The 15382-nt window shown below is 38.3% G+C and overlaps 1 protein-coding gene across 2 annotated transcripts in view; it reads left to right on the top strand.

The window, feature by feature from the left end:
- col4a5 (collagen, type IV, alpha 5 (Alport syndrome)) overlaps window positions 1-15382 on the top strand; it is a 71568-nt gene that overhangs the window by 17154 nt on the left and 39032 nt on the right. Inside the window, exons 2-13 of one of the 2 annotated variants that reach the window (XM_063469463.1) lie at window positions 8167-8223; window positions 9680-9769; window positions 10996-11040; window positions 11454-11498; window positions 11591-11653; window positions 11778-11831; window positions 11926-11952; window positions 13008-13088; window positions 13610-13672; window positions 13768-13803; window positions 13937-13978; window positions 14095-14187. In XM_063469463.1, coding sequence (XP_063325533.1) covers window positions 8167-8223; window positions 9680-9769; window positions 10996-11040; window positions 11454-11498; window positions 11591-11653; window positions 11778-11831; window positions 11926-11952; window positions 13008-13088; window positions 13610-13672; window positions 13768-13803; window positions 13937-13978; window positions 14095-14187 — 696 coding nt within the window. The remainder of the gene's footprint in view (window positions 1-8166; window positions 8224-9679; window positions 9770-10995; window positions 11041-11453; window positions 11499-11590; window positions 11654-11777; window positions 11832-11925; window positions 11953-13007; window positions 13089-13609; window positions 13673-13767; window positions 13804-13936; window positions 13979-14094; window positions 14188-15382) is intronic. The other variant, XM_063469464.1, reaches the window with a different exon arrangement.

The following is a 15382-nucleotide window of genomic DNA, read 5'->3' as shown; positions in this document are numbered from 1 at the left end:
TTGGGCTCATGAATAGTATCAAAAAAGACTGGCAGTGTCTTTTTGACTCAATCATTTTTCATTCTCATCACTACCTGCTGTCCATTCAGCATTTCTGCTTATGTGCTCTGAGATTTTCCTGATATCAGAGTCCAAAGCAGACATGATTTCAGGACGTCTGTGAGAATACGCTCACGTCCTTCTCCGTAGAGTCTGTCTGATTAATACATTTAAAAAAAAACTCCCCTTGTGTGAAAAACCCACTGTGAAGGATAAGGAAAGTTTAGTCTGTTTGCTGCGAAGCAAAAAACACACTATTGTTAATAATGTCCACCCGCCTCGCTGGAACGTCTGTGATGAACACCCCTAAAACACCTCCTCCATCTGTTTAATCACTGCAGCACCACAACAGTCTTTTTGTTTTGGTTCAGTACAAGTTAAAGACAAAAACCCCATTGCTAGATGAAAGAATGGAGCAGAGGGTGACGTGTGTTTTTACAGATGTAAAGGAGAAAGGGTTGTTTCTATGTGTGATCCCAGCAGGCTTCAGTTCTGTAGAAACTACTTTAATTAATGTGTCTCTCAAATGATGCGTAACAGATGTTTAGGGTTACTTAGCAGAGCTTGATACGTTGATCCAATGTTGGTTTATCAGTTCCAAATGTTTGTAGCGTGTACTGTGCCAAAAGCACTGAAACAGACTAGTACAGGTTGTCCAGCAGAGGGTGCTAAAAAGATTCTTTCTTTTCTTCGTATTTACTTTTATTTTAAGACTTAAATTTTCTTTTAAGTCACACATTTGTTTTGGACATAAAATTTATGTCCAAATTTTAACTCTATTTTATTTAATGATTTATTAAAACATAGTCTATGGGAAAAGGAAAGCATGTTGATATTGTTGTTTGATTTTCTTTCTCTTCTTTTTTCATATTGTTCTTTCGGCTGCTTCCTTTAGGGCTCCCCTCAGCACATCATCAGCCTCCACCTCATCCTCTTCTATCCCCAGCAATGCTCTACATGTCCTCCATCACTACAACTATTTGCTGTATATTTGTCTCCTGAGTTCACTGTCGTGTCTCATTGTTCAAATCTTAGATTCAGTTGATTATATGTAGGATTTTAAGGTGATTCTAGTGTTAGTTTAATGATCTATCTACATTTCTTTTTGTAGAAGAAAAGCGAAGGTTATATATACATATATCTATCTATCTATCTATCTATAGATAGATAGATAGATAGATAGATAGATAGATAGATAGATAGATAGATAGATAGATAGATAGATAGATAGATAGATAGATAGATATTCTTATAAAGCAATTTTGTTGTTCTCATGTTGGATCATATTCTGAAAAAGAAAAGGTTCTACTCAAGGTGCCTTTAAATACATACAATTTGTTCATTGCCTTAATACATTTTAATGTGTTTGTGATGAAACAGCACACATGCAGGTAAGATTTAACATCCTCTTGTACTGGATATCCCTTTTAACCTTTAATGTTCTATTGTTGGATTCAAATGAGGAAAAAACAGATTTCTGACTTGCTCAGCTGCAGAGTGATCAGTTGGAAAACCCGTTTTTATTTGAAACAGGATTTTAGGTGAGGGAATAAGAGAGTATTTGTATCTAAATGTAACAGACAGTAAAAGGGTCATACAGCGTGGGTAGGGCTGGACGGATGGTGGTCAGCAGCCCTGCAGGATCTCTCAGCGGGAGGTCACAGGGGTCAACACTAGTTAGGCCAAATGAAAAGAGAAGAAAGGAACCAAAGTTGTGTTGAGGGGTGGAAAAAGGAGGAATTCCCAGGAATATCAATGGAATTCCTGGACTGCCACTGTGGCACGATGGCGTGTAATGTGTGCGCGAATGAGTTTGACACGCTGCGTTCGTCGGTCGGGGAGGTCCTCCTCCTCCTGAGAGCCACTGAGTCAAAGCACACACGTCTGGATTTTTTGTCAAAGCCAAAATATTTAGTTTGGTCATCGCATTTGGGGCATCTTGAAGTAGTCAAAGTCCAACCACGATGAAAGGGATCAGCGGTTTGGAGCCTGGAGTGCCATTCACCGTAAACACACACACAGAGGTGCAACACATGGACTGGGACAGATGTATGCTCAGACACGAAACAGCACCTTCACAATATCGCGGTACCGTTTCATGTTAGATGGTCTGTCCAGTCTCTGTAACAGGATGTGGTTATTTTTTCCGTATTTGAACTATAAGGAAACTATAAGGCCACAGATTTGCTCACATGTGGCAAAAAACTTTAACGTTTGTGGTCATTTATTTACTGTTTATTTGAATTTACTAATATTTCTCAATGAACACACACAAGCATCCACCGTCTTCCTCTTGCTCTATAATCCACTGACCAACAAAGGTGGGCGATATATCAAAATCTTTCAAATGAGCAGAGGTTTCCAGCACAATTTCAGCTACTTCAAAAGGTGCACAGAGAAGAGGGAAAATATGTTAAGGCTTCTGCAACACTAATGATGTATTCATGCATCTCCAACAACCATTGAATGAGACACTTAAATGATCAGATGACGACATCTTGTAGGATCATTTATCAGGGCTGCTCCAATTTTTCATTGATTGACTTCAATCTTGTTGTGCTTCTGCTCCCAAATGATAAATGAACTGCACATGTGCTTTCTTACCACAAGTCTCATTCATTCATTCACACAAGCACTTTTAACCTAGCTTTCACACACTTTTAGGGTTCAGCATCTTGTTCCACATGCAGAATATTAGAACCAGGACTCAAAACACCTTCTGATTTGTAGTTGACCTGCTCTAGCTCCCGAGCCACAGCAGCCTGTAAATGACACCTATGCTTTGATTTCATTTATTGTTTTCACAGGCATAAATAAGCTGGTCTTTCTTTACTGCCATTTCAGTGACACATGGATGGCATGGATCTTATCTGGGAGGAAGAAGCTGCAGCAACTAGGAGATGAGATTTTCTGAAGATCCCCCTTTTTACCCCCTATACCAGCTCTGATATGGTGATTGTGTCTGAGTTGCGATGCCTATCATTCGAGAGTCCAGTTCACCTCAAGTGCAAACATAAATGGTTAATGGCTATCATGTCAGTCAAAAATCGAGGCTCAGCTCTGCTCTCTTAAAAAGAAAAGAGGTACCGTCTTGTGGCGCTTTGCTGCAGCTGCATTATTCAAGCTAACTTTTTACAAAGTTCAAATCTCAAGAAGCAAGATAATCAAAAATAATCGGACAGTAAGTTGCTTTGAGATTGGTTTAGCTCGGATGGCGACGATTGAACCGGATTAGACACCCACGTGTTTCCAGCGGACCGGAGCGAACACGCTTTGTGCCGTGATCGGTGTAAGAAAACAGGCGTCATTTAATGATGTTCAAAACGAGGATGCGCTCTCTTTCTGTCTGCGCAGCTGTGCGTGCTGTTTATGAGTGTTTGTGTCTGTTTGTCTGCTACATTAACGCATATGTGCGTGCTCATGGCAGGGCAGCGTCTATACGTGTCTAATCGTCACTCTTTGATGAGTGTCGGGGGGGAATTCCAGTCTCGCCAGTCTAATCCTCGGGTACATGCCTTCCTTCCTCCCTCCTCCTCCTCCTCTTTCTCCTTGTCAACTCACCCAATCTCACCTGGATCGTGTGTCCATCACTTTGTACACACCTGTGAATGTACTTTTATAATCTTTGTGTTGTTTATCTTGAAAGGTGCTGTATAAATACATTTGACCTACTTTAACTCACTTTTTTGCTTTTTTTGGAACTTTTACTGCTCTCTAAATAGTTTAATTATTGAATTTATTGTTCAATTTTTGTATATATGTGTCAAATTTATGTGCAGATTCACATGAAAATAGGCAAATTTAAGCATTAAAGTAGCACACATAGTGCTCCAAAAGAGTAGAGCACAATTCGTTTCCATTATACTGAATTTATGAATACGTAACACAGTTAAAATATGTGTCGTAAATACTGTTCATAGACCTTTATGTCTGCTTTTAGGAAGAGCTACATTAACTGCAGTCTGGTGCTGTTTCCTGGTAGTCCTGCTTCTCAGTGTCGGAGCTGCAGTTTTCTGGCTGTTATTACCTGTCCTATACAGACCTCCAGTGGTGATCGCTGGTAGCTTTAGCTCTGCTCAGGCCTGGCTGCTTGGTTGGCGTGAGGGGAAAAATTAAGCTGGCGCTGTGGGGAGAGAGTGAGGAAAGAGAGTTAAAAGAAAGAAAGAGTAGAGCAAATATCTGCAGTTCACTGACCTTTCTAAGTGGATTACATGCCCCCTCAGTGCTGTGGGGGCAAAGAGAGAGGGAGTGAACAGCATGTAAAGAGGGAAGGATCTTTTAACATTGTATTTAGTCCGATTTTTTTAAGCCACCTGGTTTCTTCTTAGTTCACCCTTTATTTTTAGCCAATTTTGCTGTAAAGTAAACAGCTCACCTTTATAAGTTGCATCCTCTTTGTGATAAAGTGAAGATTTCTGTCAGCAGAGTGGCAGACGGTATTCAGACACACCTGTTACTTGAAATCAAACATCATGATCGTGGCTGTAGAAGAAGATCTCGGCCACCTTTACAGCTTTTACACTGAGAAAGGCAAATTTCCTTTTCTGGATTAGCATTTCAGTTAAATTTGAAATCTGAACATTTTCTGAAGAACATTGAAAACTTCAACCAAACAAACACCAGACTTATTTAAAGCACTGCTTTTCTTTGTCTTTTCTCTGATTCATTTTGATCTTGTCACTGGATACTTTTTGGATCAAATGAGGAGCGATAAATAAATATCAGAAATAAATATCAGAGCTTTTTATTAATAAGTTTTACATTGTTTTTAGTTAAATACTGAATCATAAATGGTAGATGATCATTTCAAAAGTAATTATGAAATTTAAAATGAAAGCATTTTTATTTATTTTTTGTAAATGACTGCTCCTGACCCACCCGCTGTACTTTTACAGCCCTGCTGGGGGAAGTGGCCCGCTCTTTTGGGGACCACTGCACAAGTGATTGCCAGGCTTGTTTTTATTATTTGCAAAAAAAAAAAAAAAAAAAAAATATATATATATATATATATATATATATGTATATATATATATGTATGCAGCCTTGCAGCCTAGCTGGACAGTTTTGTAAAGGTTTTTTGTGTAATGGTGGTCTATGAGAAGAAAAATATTTTTGGTGGCAGGCAATTTCTGTCCATTCGTTGCACACTAGAAGCAACCATTGGGAAAGACAGCAACAAGTCTGAGTAGTGGAAGTATACCCAGATATCTTGATACATGGTTAATTATATAGTGTGCTCAGTGTGCTTTATATTGTAAAGAGCCTAAAATATAAGAAAGAAACCTCAGCAATCATATGACCCCGTAGAAGCAAGCACTTGGTGACAGTGGGAAGGAAAAACTCCCTTTTAACAGGAAGAAACCTCCAGCAGAACCAGGGAGGGGCGGCCATCAGCCATGACTGTCTGAGGGTGAGGGGAGGAAGGCAAGACAAAAGACATGCTGTGGAACAGAGACAGAGATTAATCATTAATAATTAATTGCAAATTCAGTCCGCACATGAGAAAGAGCTTTATTAGGCGGGACATACAGGTCCAATAACATTTAGTTTGAAAGTTCACGTCCCACTTATACTAGTACTATAAGAACAGACCAAGTCCAAATCAGCGCTGTTGCTGGTTTAAGTGGACATCTCCAGGTTATTCAAGAGTAGCTGAGTGTTTCAGTGATTTTAAGAGCAAGCAAGCTCTGTCATGCTTTTTTGGTTAAATGAGAGTGGAGAAAAGAGGGATGAGTGTGGAGAAAAACAGATGGATGCAGAGAAGGATGGAGCCTGAGCTGCAGGCATGGGCGTGGGAGAACAGACAGCATTGAGCTGAAGCAGACCAGAGGCTAATTTGGAGATTCAAGGCTTGTAAAAACACCCCCACGCACACAGAGACACACACAGATGTATTTAGGCATGTGTGTGTGTGTCTACTGGTGATCCCTCTGTGATCCCAGACAGCACTTTGCACCAGTTGTGAGGTAAAATCATGCAAGTGCTTTGCTTTGGCCTTCATGCAGCTCAGGATAGTAGGACTGTCTTGATTTTTATATAATCAAGGGCATATTCTCTATACACACACACACACACACTGGAAAGCGACAAATGTAATGTAAACATGTATGCACTGTTTTTAAATGTGTACACAGAACTGCAAACGGTGAACTGTGTGAGTTTTTCTGAAAGGTTTAATGTGTCAAAGATTAATTGTGAAATTCAATTTTATAGCCTTGATTTTAGAATTTTGACCCCAGGCCCTTTCACTTTGTGGAAGTGAAAACGGCCGAGTTAGAAAACGGGGGAAAGGGTCAGTAACAGGCTTGTTTTTCAGTCTTAACAAAAATAAATCAAAGAGTTGTTCAAAAAAAGAAAGAAAAATCAAACCTGTTTAGTTTTTATGGGAGTCTATGAGGAGTCACTCGCCTATGGAGTGGATATTAGAGGAGCTGCAGTTCCACTTTGGCTTAATTTTGGGTACTTGGTCTTAGTATATTGTATTTCCAGTACACGCTGTATTTGATTGCACATATTGGCAGATGCTTTTCTGATCATCATGGCCCACAATACTCTCTGGAAGACCATGCAATCGCACTGCAGCCACATCGATATATTGGCAGGGCCGATATTATCGCCCAGCATTAGTTATTTGCCAACCTGTTGGTATCTGAATTTATAATGGCCAGTAAATGATAATTAAAGAAGCAACCAAGTATAATATGAGCATTCTGTGACTTCCCTGTTGGCAACACATTAGCTGATCCTTGATAGCTGATCTTTTTGGTTATCAGTTTAAAGTAAAAAATGTTACAAATATCACAACACCCTCATATTGCCTGTTTTTCTTAAGCCAACAATCGAAATCACAGGAATGAAATCAGTTTACAATGACAGAAAATCTGCCTTATTAAACAGCTCACATGAGTCAAAAATATCAGTACATTTTTAAGACATTACTTCAGTTCCCGGCAAAGTCTAAAACCTACAGGGAGGAATTTGCTGATAAAAGAAATTCAAATAAGATGGTTTAAATTAAGAACAATAACAATAAGACAATTTTGCATGTTTACTGCCTTTTATTCCAGAATCCTTCCGATTTCTTAGACTAAATGATAAACTGATGAACCAGGAAATGCACTCAGAGTTAGTTGCGTCCCCTTTGTGCCAGTAAAACAAGAACACCGTGAAAAGCGTCAGCTCAAAGATGGACACCAAAAAGTTTTTGCAGACACAGAAGAATGTCCGCCTGTCTGTCCTCTCTCGTGCGCTCTCTGCCTCTCCATCTTTCTCACAGCCTGGCTGCCTGGCATGCGTGCAATCGATGCCCGTCTGGCATTCACTGTGTCAACAGGCATGGGAAAAGTTAATCAGCAGCTTGGCACTCCCACTCCACCCATCCATCCATGCATCCATCCCTCCCTCCTAGTTTTTCTTAACTCTCTCAGTCTTTAGTCCTTAACAAAAAGTGAATCCAAAGTCTAACGGATGGGAAGAAGTGAAGTATTTTGGAAGATAAACGTGCTTTCTGTGAGATAAAAGCTTTATTTGATTTGAGTTTAGAGTACTGTTTGGCCTCGCCGACCTTGCAGCTGCGATCTCATCAGCAAACAAACCTGCAGGAGAATCCGCTGACCTTTCTGTTCCTCTGTGGGAAGACATGTGCTGTAATGTGCAAAGTGTAATTATGCAGCGCCCCCCGGTGGCATGCCGTAGCACTTGCTGAAGTTGACTAAATTTACTGTTTGGTTTTACAATTCTGGAAAGGAGTTTTGACTGATTTTACATCGCTGAGGCTGCAGATTTGGCAGGAAATTAGGACAAAAAGGAGACATGGCAGACACATTTTCAGAACCCAGAAAGCTGCTTTCTAGCTTTTACCTGCTTCCTCCACACATTTGATTTGGTGGACTCTTACACTGGATGCCCTTCCTGATGCAACCTCCAACCTCTATTTGTGTCTTTTCCTGGGAATCTTTCGCTTGTTATGGAATCGGAAAAAGCAACTTTAGAGCCTCTATTTTCAGAACACTGGAATGCAGTTGTTAGTTTTATTCATCATTGGAAATGTCGCTGATTTTTTTTTTGTTAAGTAAAAGTCAAAAGATGCTAATTTCTCTTTCTCTTGTTTTGTTTTTTTTTAAACAGGCTTGCCATGGATGTGCAGGATCCAAATGTGACTGCAGTGGAGTGAAAGGAGAAAAGGTAAACACAGTGTCACACAATGACACGTGGGGTGTTACTAGTAACCACCGTGTTGTGAATGTGAGGACACCACACACAGCCAGTGGGTGTACCCTGAATACTCCCGTCCAATTAATGAACATATGTGTTATTCACTTTGACCTGAAATTTGCGACTGAGGGCACAGAGTTAGGGAGCAAAGGCCCGATTTCTCATAGATTTCTTACACGTAATTAATAGCAACACATATTTAAAAAAAACCACGCACACAAGGAACAGTTTTTCTTGGGATGACTAATGAAATCTTCTTCTTCTTTTTATTATTACTCTATAACCAGACAAGTGAAGTCTGTATTTAAGTTGAACCAGTCAGACTTATCACAGGCTGAAACACTATAGCCAAAATAACGGACACGGGTCTTTAAATAATAAATAATGTCACAGAATCATAACACACAGAGATGTAGTAAAGTAGCAGAAATATGAATTGTGATTTTTTAAATTTTGTTTCTGTGGATCTTACATTTTGCTATTGAAGCTCACACATACTTTAAAAGGCAGCCTGGCTCTATTTCCGGCTTTCATCGTGTTTTGTTGCCTGTGATTGTACGAGCTGGATGACGGGAGGAGCTAATGTTTGACAAGATACTAAGACAGGCAAAGTTTTCACATCATTTACGCAGAAACACCTCGGCTGTTGGAGAACACACTCACACGTTTAATTCAACTCAGTTCAGTTTTATTCATATAGAGACAAATTACAATGACTGTCGCCTCAGAGTGCAAAGACTCCTCAATAATCGAGAGAAAGCATTCAAGAACTCAAGACAGCAGATTTCATGTTGTGAAATATGTTTTCAATCCTTCTCAGTACATTTTAATCTCCTCTCTTTTTTATGAATAATAGTGCGATACTGCAGATTTTGGTATCGATCCAATACCAAGTAAACACAGGCTTGTATTGCAGATACTAATACAGATACTTTTAACGCATAAAGGAAGCTTATGTAGAGGGGAGAGCAGTGTCATGATTTATTAGATGAATAATCATTAATTTGACAAAATCAAACACATTTTACTGACCACTACATCACTGGGTCCATAATAATTAGTTAATACAACAAAACACACCTTTCAGATTTTGATGCATTTTGTGGTTTTTGGAGACGTGTAATGTAAATATGCATCTCTCTAAACCATCTGTTGTTTAAATGTGCTACAGACTATAAGTAACTCTGCCTTTCTATTATGACCAGACTGAAATTAAATCTGAAACTTATCTGGTCTTAAACCTCTTAAAATAGGATCAGTTATTTATTCCAATTTAAATGTGCAGAACCACAGAGCCTGCTGAGCAAAATTTAATGTGCAGCTGTCCAGGTACAGAAGCTCTGAACTGTGTGTAGCTGGAAAAGACACCGAAAATATGATAAACAATATGAAACAAATGATTGTTTGACTGTGTCATTGCTTGCAGGGTGAAAGGGGTTTCCCAGGTTTGACGGGACAGCCAGGCGTCCCAGGATTCCCTGGACCAGAAGGACCAATTGGGCCCAGAGGAGAGAAGGTGGGTTTGAAGGTCAAGGAGACGAGAAGAGAAAAGGAACTGATTTGAATTGAAACTCTGAATATATCAATTTCTGTGACTTGGGCTATTTTCTGACTTTGGATGGTGGCAGTGCATATACAAATGAAAAACAATGAGTCACTGTTAATTCATTAAAATCTGTGCCTGTTCTGCTTGAGTGATTGAGTAAATGAGCCAAACAGATAAAAAAAAAAAGATGTTTCAGTTACACTCCTGGTTATTTTTCTTTGACACTTGCAAAGACCTCTTTGGGGAAAAACCCCAAAATAAGGCTCTGGGTAACTTTTATGTTTTGTTTTTTTTTTTACAAACTACTATCGGTCAACAAACTGACTAAATAATTAAGGACAATAATGTGAATAACTGCTAAATATTTAGGTAGTTATGTCATTACATGTATAGATGATGTTTTCCTGCATTAAGCATGTTTACTGCAGTCAAAAGGTTTTCTGCACTCCATCCAAAAAAGGGTTTGGCCATCCCCCTGCATAAGTATAAGATACATTTTTGTTTGTCAAAGCATCAAATACAACAGAAAATCCCACAGACTTCGGCGTCTTTGCGCTGTTGAAAGTGATATAATGCTTTTTAACATGCATAAGTGTTAAAAAAATGGCTTGCGACTGCCAGGTGGTTGCCATGTAACATGATAATGTTATAATATACTTGTCTATAATTCAGCTTGGTTAATATGAATATGATGTTACTGTGAATTCGAAGTAACACAAAGCATTCAGGTGTTGCAGGTCCATAAACACTACAAATGGGTAGTTTTAGGCTTTTGTTAGGTGGTTGCTAGGCGGGATAATATCAGACGTAGATAAGAACCGTCAGGCGCCGACGCTGCTCACACGCAGCGGTAATCCCGTAAAGGCTCGATTTGAGTGCTTTTACTTGTAAAGCTTTACACAAATCCTGAACAGTGTTGAATCGATTTAAGCGTATAATCTGGTACTGATGGTTAACTTTAAGCACATTTTCATGAGAACACTAGCTTTTATACTTTTAATTTTTAACAGTAGTCCTGTTTGGATATTTACTTAAGTAAAGGACATGAATAAGTTTTCCATTACTTCTGCAGTAATACTACTGTAGATTCATTACTTGGCTGTTACTGGTCTTTGATGCTGCTCACAGTGTGGAGTCAAAGATGATCAGGCTCATCATTAATGCTTTCGTGTTTGTTTGTTTGTTCTTTCTCTCAGGGAAGTGATGGACCTCAAGGACCAGGTGGTCCAAAAGGAATTAGAGTAAGTAATTCCCCCATTTTTCCTAAAGACTTCATAGGGATTTTGAGCTGTTGCCACACTGAGAAACATAAGACATGGCTCCATAATTTTATTGATTTTTTTATTGAAGTTTATGAATGTTTATGCTTTTTTAAAAACACAGACACACACATAAAAGGTAGTTACATTCTTTTTAAGTAGGTAAATTTCACCTGTTTTTTTCTTCCCCTTTTAAATAAACAGGATGACTTTTTAGTGTTTTCTCAGCGTTGAATAATTTGGGGTTGTAATGCTCTACTTTGGCCAGCAGGTGTCCCTATTTTGCCTTATTTATAACAGTCAGCTAGGTCCTGAAAAAACTCAACACTGGATTCTTTTTTTTTCACATTTCAACTTTTAAATAACACATTCTTATTTTTTTTCCTCTCTATCAGGGACCTCCAGGAACACCAGGATTTCCAGGAACACCCGGACTTCCAGTGAGATATTTAAAGAGCTAAAATAATTCTAGCTAACTCAAAATCATGCAGCATTTATGGTTAAACTTCCTGTTTTAATTCCTGTTTATCAGGGTCTACCCGGGCAGGATGGTCCTCCAGGTCCAAGAGGAGTGCCGGGTTGCAATGGGACAAAGGTATCTAATAAAAATGTCTATGATCAATAAAGCAAGTTATAGAAGAGAAATTCTTAAAGCCAAAAAAGAATGTTGACACTCAGCGTAGCTATGTCTTTCTATTTTTTTCTTTTTCCTTTTTTAGGGTGAGAGGGGTTTCCCAGGAAGTCCAGGAATCCCTGGGCAGCCAGGACTTCAAGTAAGTCATTACAGGATGAAGTTTGCATCACAGTGATCTGTCTGGTTTTGTTTTGTTTTGTTTTTTCAAACTTTTCTATTTTACTCATTTACAGGGTCCACCTGGTCTGCCAGGACAAAAGGTAAAAATCAGCACACATACATTTTGTAACTTTGTTATTAATGCTCTTAATGTTAAAAATTGATTAAAAAAATATAACTTAATTTTCAAGGTTTGAATTCAATTTTTTAAGTGATGTCCTCTACCAGCTAGAAACAAAAGCAGACCAGATTGTCACTTACTTTCCTATTTCTCATATTTATAATATAATTTGTATGAAAATCAATGAAAATAATTGTTGCATTTAGGCAAAATAATCATTTTAGATCTTAGATCCTTTTAAATCTACTTCTTTGTTATTCTTGTCATTCATTGTTCTGAATTAAAAACATGATATGTCAGCAATTTCTGCACTAATATACAGATTTCTATCTCACTGTAGGCTGATATATCTACAGCTTTAGAAGCACCACACAACTCAGAGGAAGGCTCTAATTTGAAATGTTGACTTGACTGTGCTTTGAACTTGTTATGGCTGGTAGACCTTAATTTAACTCTTACTTAAGTAAATATAAATTCCCTTCTCAACTGGGGCAATGTAGAAAAATACGTGTGTGGATGTGTGGTTTTACAAACAAGCGGGCACGTCCAGGTTTAAAAGGCCAAAGACGGGGTTTCTAAGGAAAGGGCCAGGAAGCCAATTACAAATAAATAAACATTACACATTAAAAAAAAAGTTCTGTTTTGAAAATGAAACCATGGAAAATAATTTTTAAAAAAATCACTTTTTTTTTAGTTCATGTAAACAAAAAACACAACACGACAACAAACAAATAAGAGTTTCACTAATTTATTTGTCAGTGTTTGCTGTGAAACACACAGATGTGAAAGCCCTACTACTGCCTCTCCTTTAGGTTTCTATAAAATCAATTTCTATAAAATCAATTTCTATCATTTTTCTAACTTTTTTTTTTTTTTTACTGATGTCAAGTTGAGTTTTTCCTGTATTTGTCCACTAGATGGTGCTCTTTGATATTGTTTGATATTCAGAAGCAACATTTCCTTTTTTCCCCTCAGGTTCTTTCCCTTTATGAAGACAAATGTATATCTGAGCATCTCTTTTTCTTTTCTTTGCAGGGAGACCCAGGTGATGTTATCTCCGCCAATCGTTTCGGAGAGACAGGAGCAGTGGGTTTACCCGGTTTGCCAGGAGGTCCTGTGAGTGAAGTATTCTCCTTTTAGAAACACTGTGCTGCCAAAGCTAATTTACACATTTAATTAAATTCATGTGCAGATTCAAAAATTTTCAAATACGTAAGTCAGAATGATGTGTGTATAAAAAAACAAAACAAAATGAATGAATGAACAGAACTTGAGCTTTAGATGTCAAAGCGGTCTGTTTAATAATGCGACAAATGAAAATCTGTTTAATTGTGATCATTTATAAGCTGAAATATGACTAATGCTGATATTATAAACATAAAGCCATCATATATCAAGGTGTCTGCTGTTTTTATAATTATTAACATTATTTATTTGTGCTTATGGAAACATTTTTAGAGCTAGGACTGTAAGTCATAGGACTGTAATTTCTCACACACTCACAGAAATGCTCACAGACTCAAACAGAATGAAAGGAAATATGCAGAAGCAAAATAATGAAAATGTTTGGGTTTTTTTAAACTGTATGTTTTACCAATTCTCTGTACATCTTTATCCTTTGTGCTTTTATGTCACAGGGCCGACCTGGACCTCCAGGTATACAAGGTCCGGTAGGTCCCCCAGGACCCAGAGGCCTTGAGGTAAAGTGAAGCTGCTACAGCGTAAACCTTTTTTCATGAAAGTTGCACAAATAGCATCAGATTGAAGGCCAACTGTTTCTCGGTTTGTTTTTCAGGGTCGTCCAGGTGCTCCTGGTCCACCCGGGCCTAAGGTGAGATCAAACACTTTGTAACTGATCTTTAGTAAATAAAGACAAAATGATAATACATTTTGAACTATTCTTGGTCATGAAATATACTCCACTGAGCCTGAAGTGACAGCCTCCCTCTGCTTTTTCTCAACAGGGGAATATGGGTTTGAATTTCCAAGGACCCAAAGGAGAAAAGGTACCATAATCGTCACTTTTTTACTAGAGTTATGTTCAGTCTCTGCCTCAAGCTTGTCTTCTCAGAGCTTTTACTGAATTACTAAACCTGCCACTCTTTCCCTGCCGTGACCATAGGGTGCACCAGGTTTGCAAGGACCTCCTGGTCCTCCAGGACAGGTTGGGGAGCAGACAAAGCCGGCTGAGACTGAAATTCAGAGAGGAGACAAGGTATAACTATTTTAAAGGCATAAAAGTGGTGAAGTATTCCATTTGCCACAGAAACGAGGACTGACGAGACTAAAATTTGATTTTAAATAGAGAGATTTTAAAACTCAACCAAGTTTAAAACTCAGTATCTCTTGCTGACAGGTGGGAGGCGCTCACTTTATTAACAGATTTTCCATATATATGAAAAAGGTCATTCATATTTTCCATAATGCATGTATTTTACATTGTATCAAAATGCCTCATCTTGGCAGTACCTAATCATTGCTCATAAAAATGTATTAAATGTGTGTGAACATATATAAAAACCAGTTTATGCCAGAGTAATAAATCACAGCCACATGATGGCAGCAGAGAGTATCTATGCCTGCCAATCATATTTAGTCATTTCATTCAGTAAAGAAATAAAAAACACCAGACGGGCATTGTGTAAAATGTAAATAAATTGCGTAAGACAACGTACCAGATGTTTAAACTGAGACATTATTATGACACAAATTATTAGTTCATTTTGAATTTGATGGCAGCAACACATTGCAAAAACTATGGGAAGGGGAAACAAAAGGCTGGAAAAGTAAGTGACATTAAAAAGCAACAGCTGGAGTAACATTTTGCAACTAATTGGACTCACTGATTGGCAAGAGGTCAGTAAAATGATGTGGTATAAAAAGAGCCTCTTAGACAGATGGGCGGGTTTATCTGCAAAAAAATTAATCTGCAACTACATCTGGTGGGCTTATTTCAGAATAAAGCTTTTAATATCTCATTATCTACCGTACATAATATTACAATGATTCAGAGAATCTGGAGAAATCTCTGTGTGCAAAAGTCAAGGCTGAAAAACACAGAAATCACTATCTGTGAACACATTTCAATTTGCCAGCTGCAAATACAGGTTGAAGCTCTACTGTGTAAAAAAGAAAAAGAAGCAACCATATGTTAACATTATCCACAAACACTGACACCTTCTTTAAGTCAAAGCTCATTTAAATTGGATTGAAGCAAAGCCTCCAGACTAAAGAGGAGAGGGACTAAGGCTACGTTCACACTGCAGGCGAAAGCGTATCAAATCCGACTTTTTTGACCCTATGCGACTCATATCCGATCATGGTATGACAGTGTGAACGGCACAAATCCGATATTTTCAAATCCGATCTGGGTCACTTTCGTATGTGATACTGAATCCGATACATATCTG

This window comes from Pelmatolapia mariae, linkage group LG3_W, assembly GCF_036321145.2.
Source record: "Pelmatolapia mariae isolate MD_Pm_ZW linkage group LG3_W, Pm_UMD_F_2, whole genome shotgun sequence".
Lineage (NCBI taxonomy): Eukaryota > Metazoa > Chordata > Actinopteri > Cichliformes > Cichlidae > Pelmatolapia > Pelmatolapia mariae.
The sequence above is the reverse complement of the archived record's forward strand: the minus strand, read 5'-3'. Positions and strand labels throughout refer to the sequence as shown.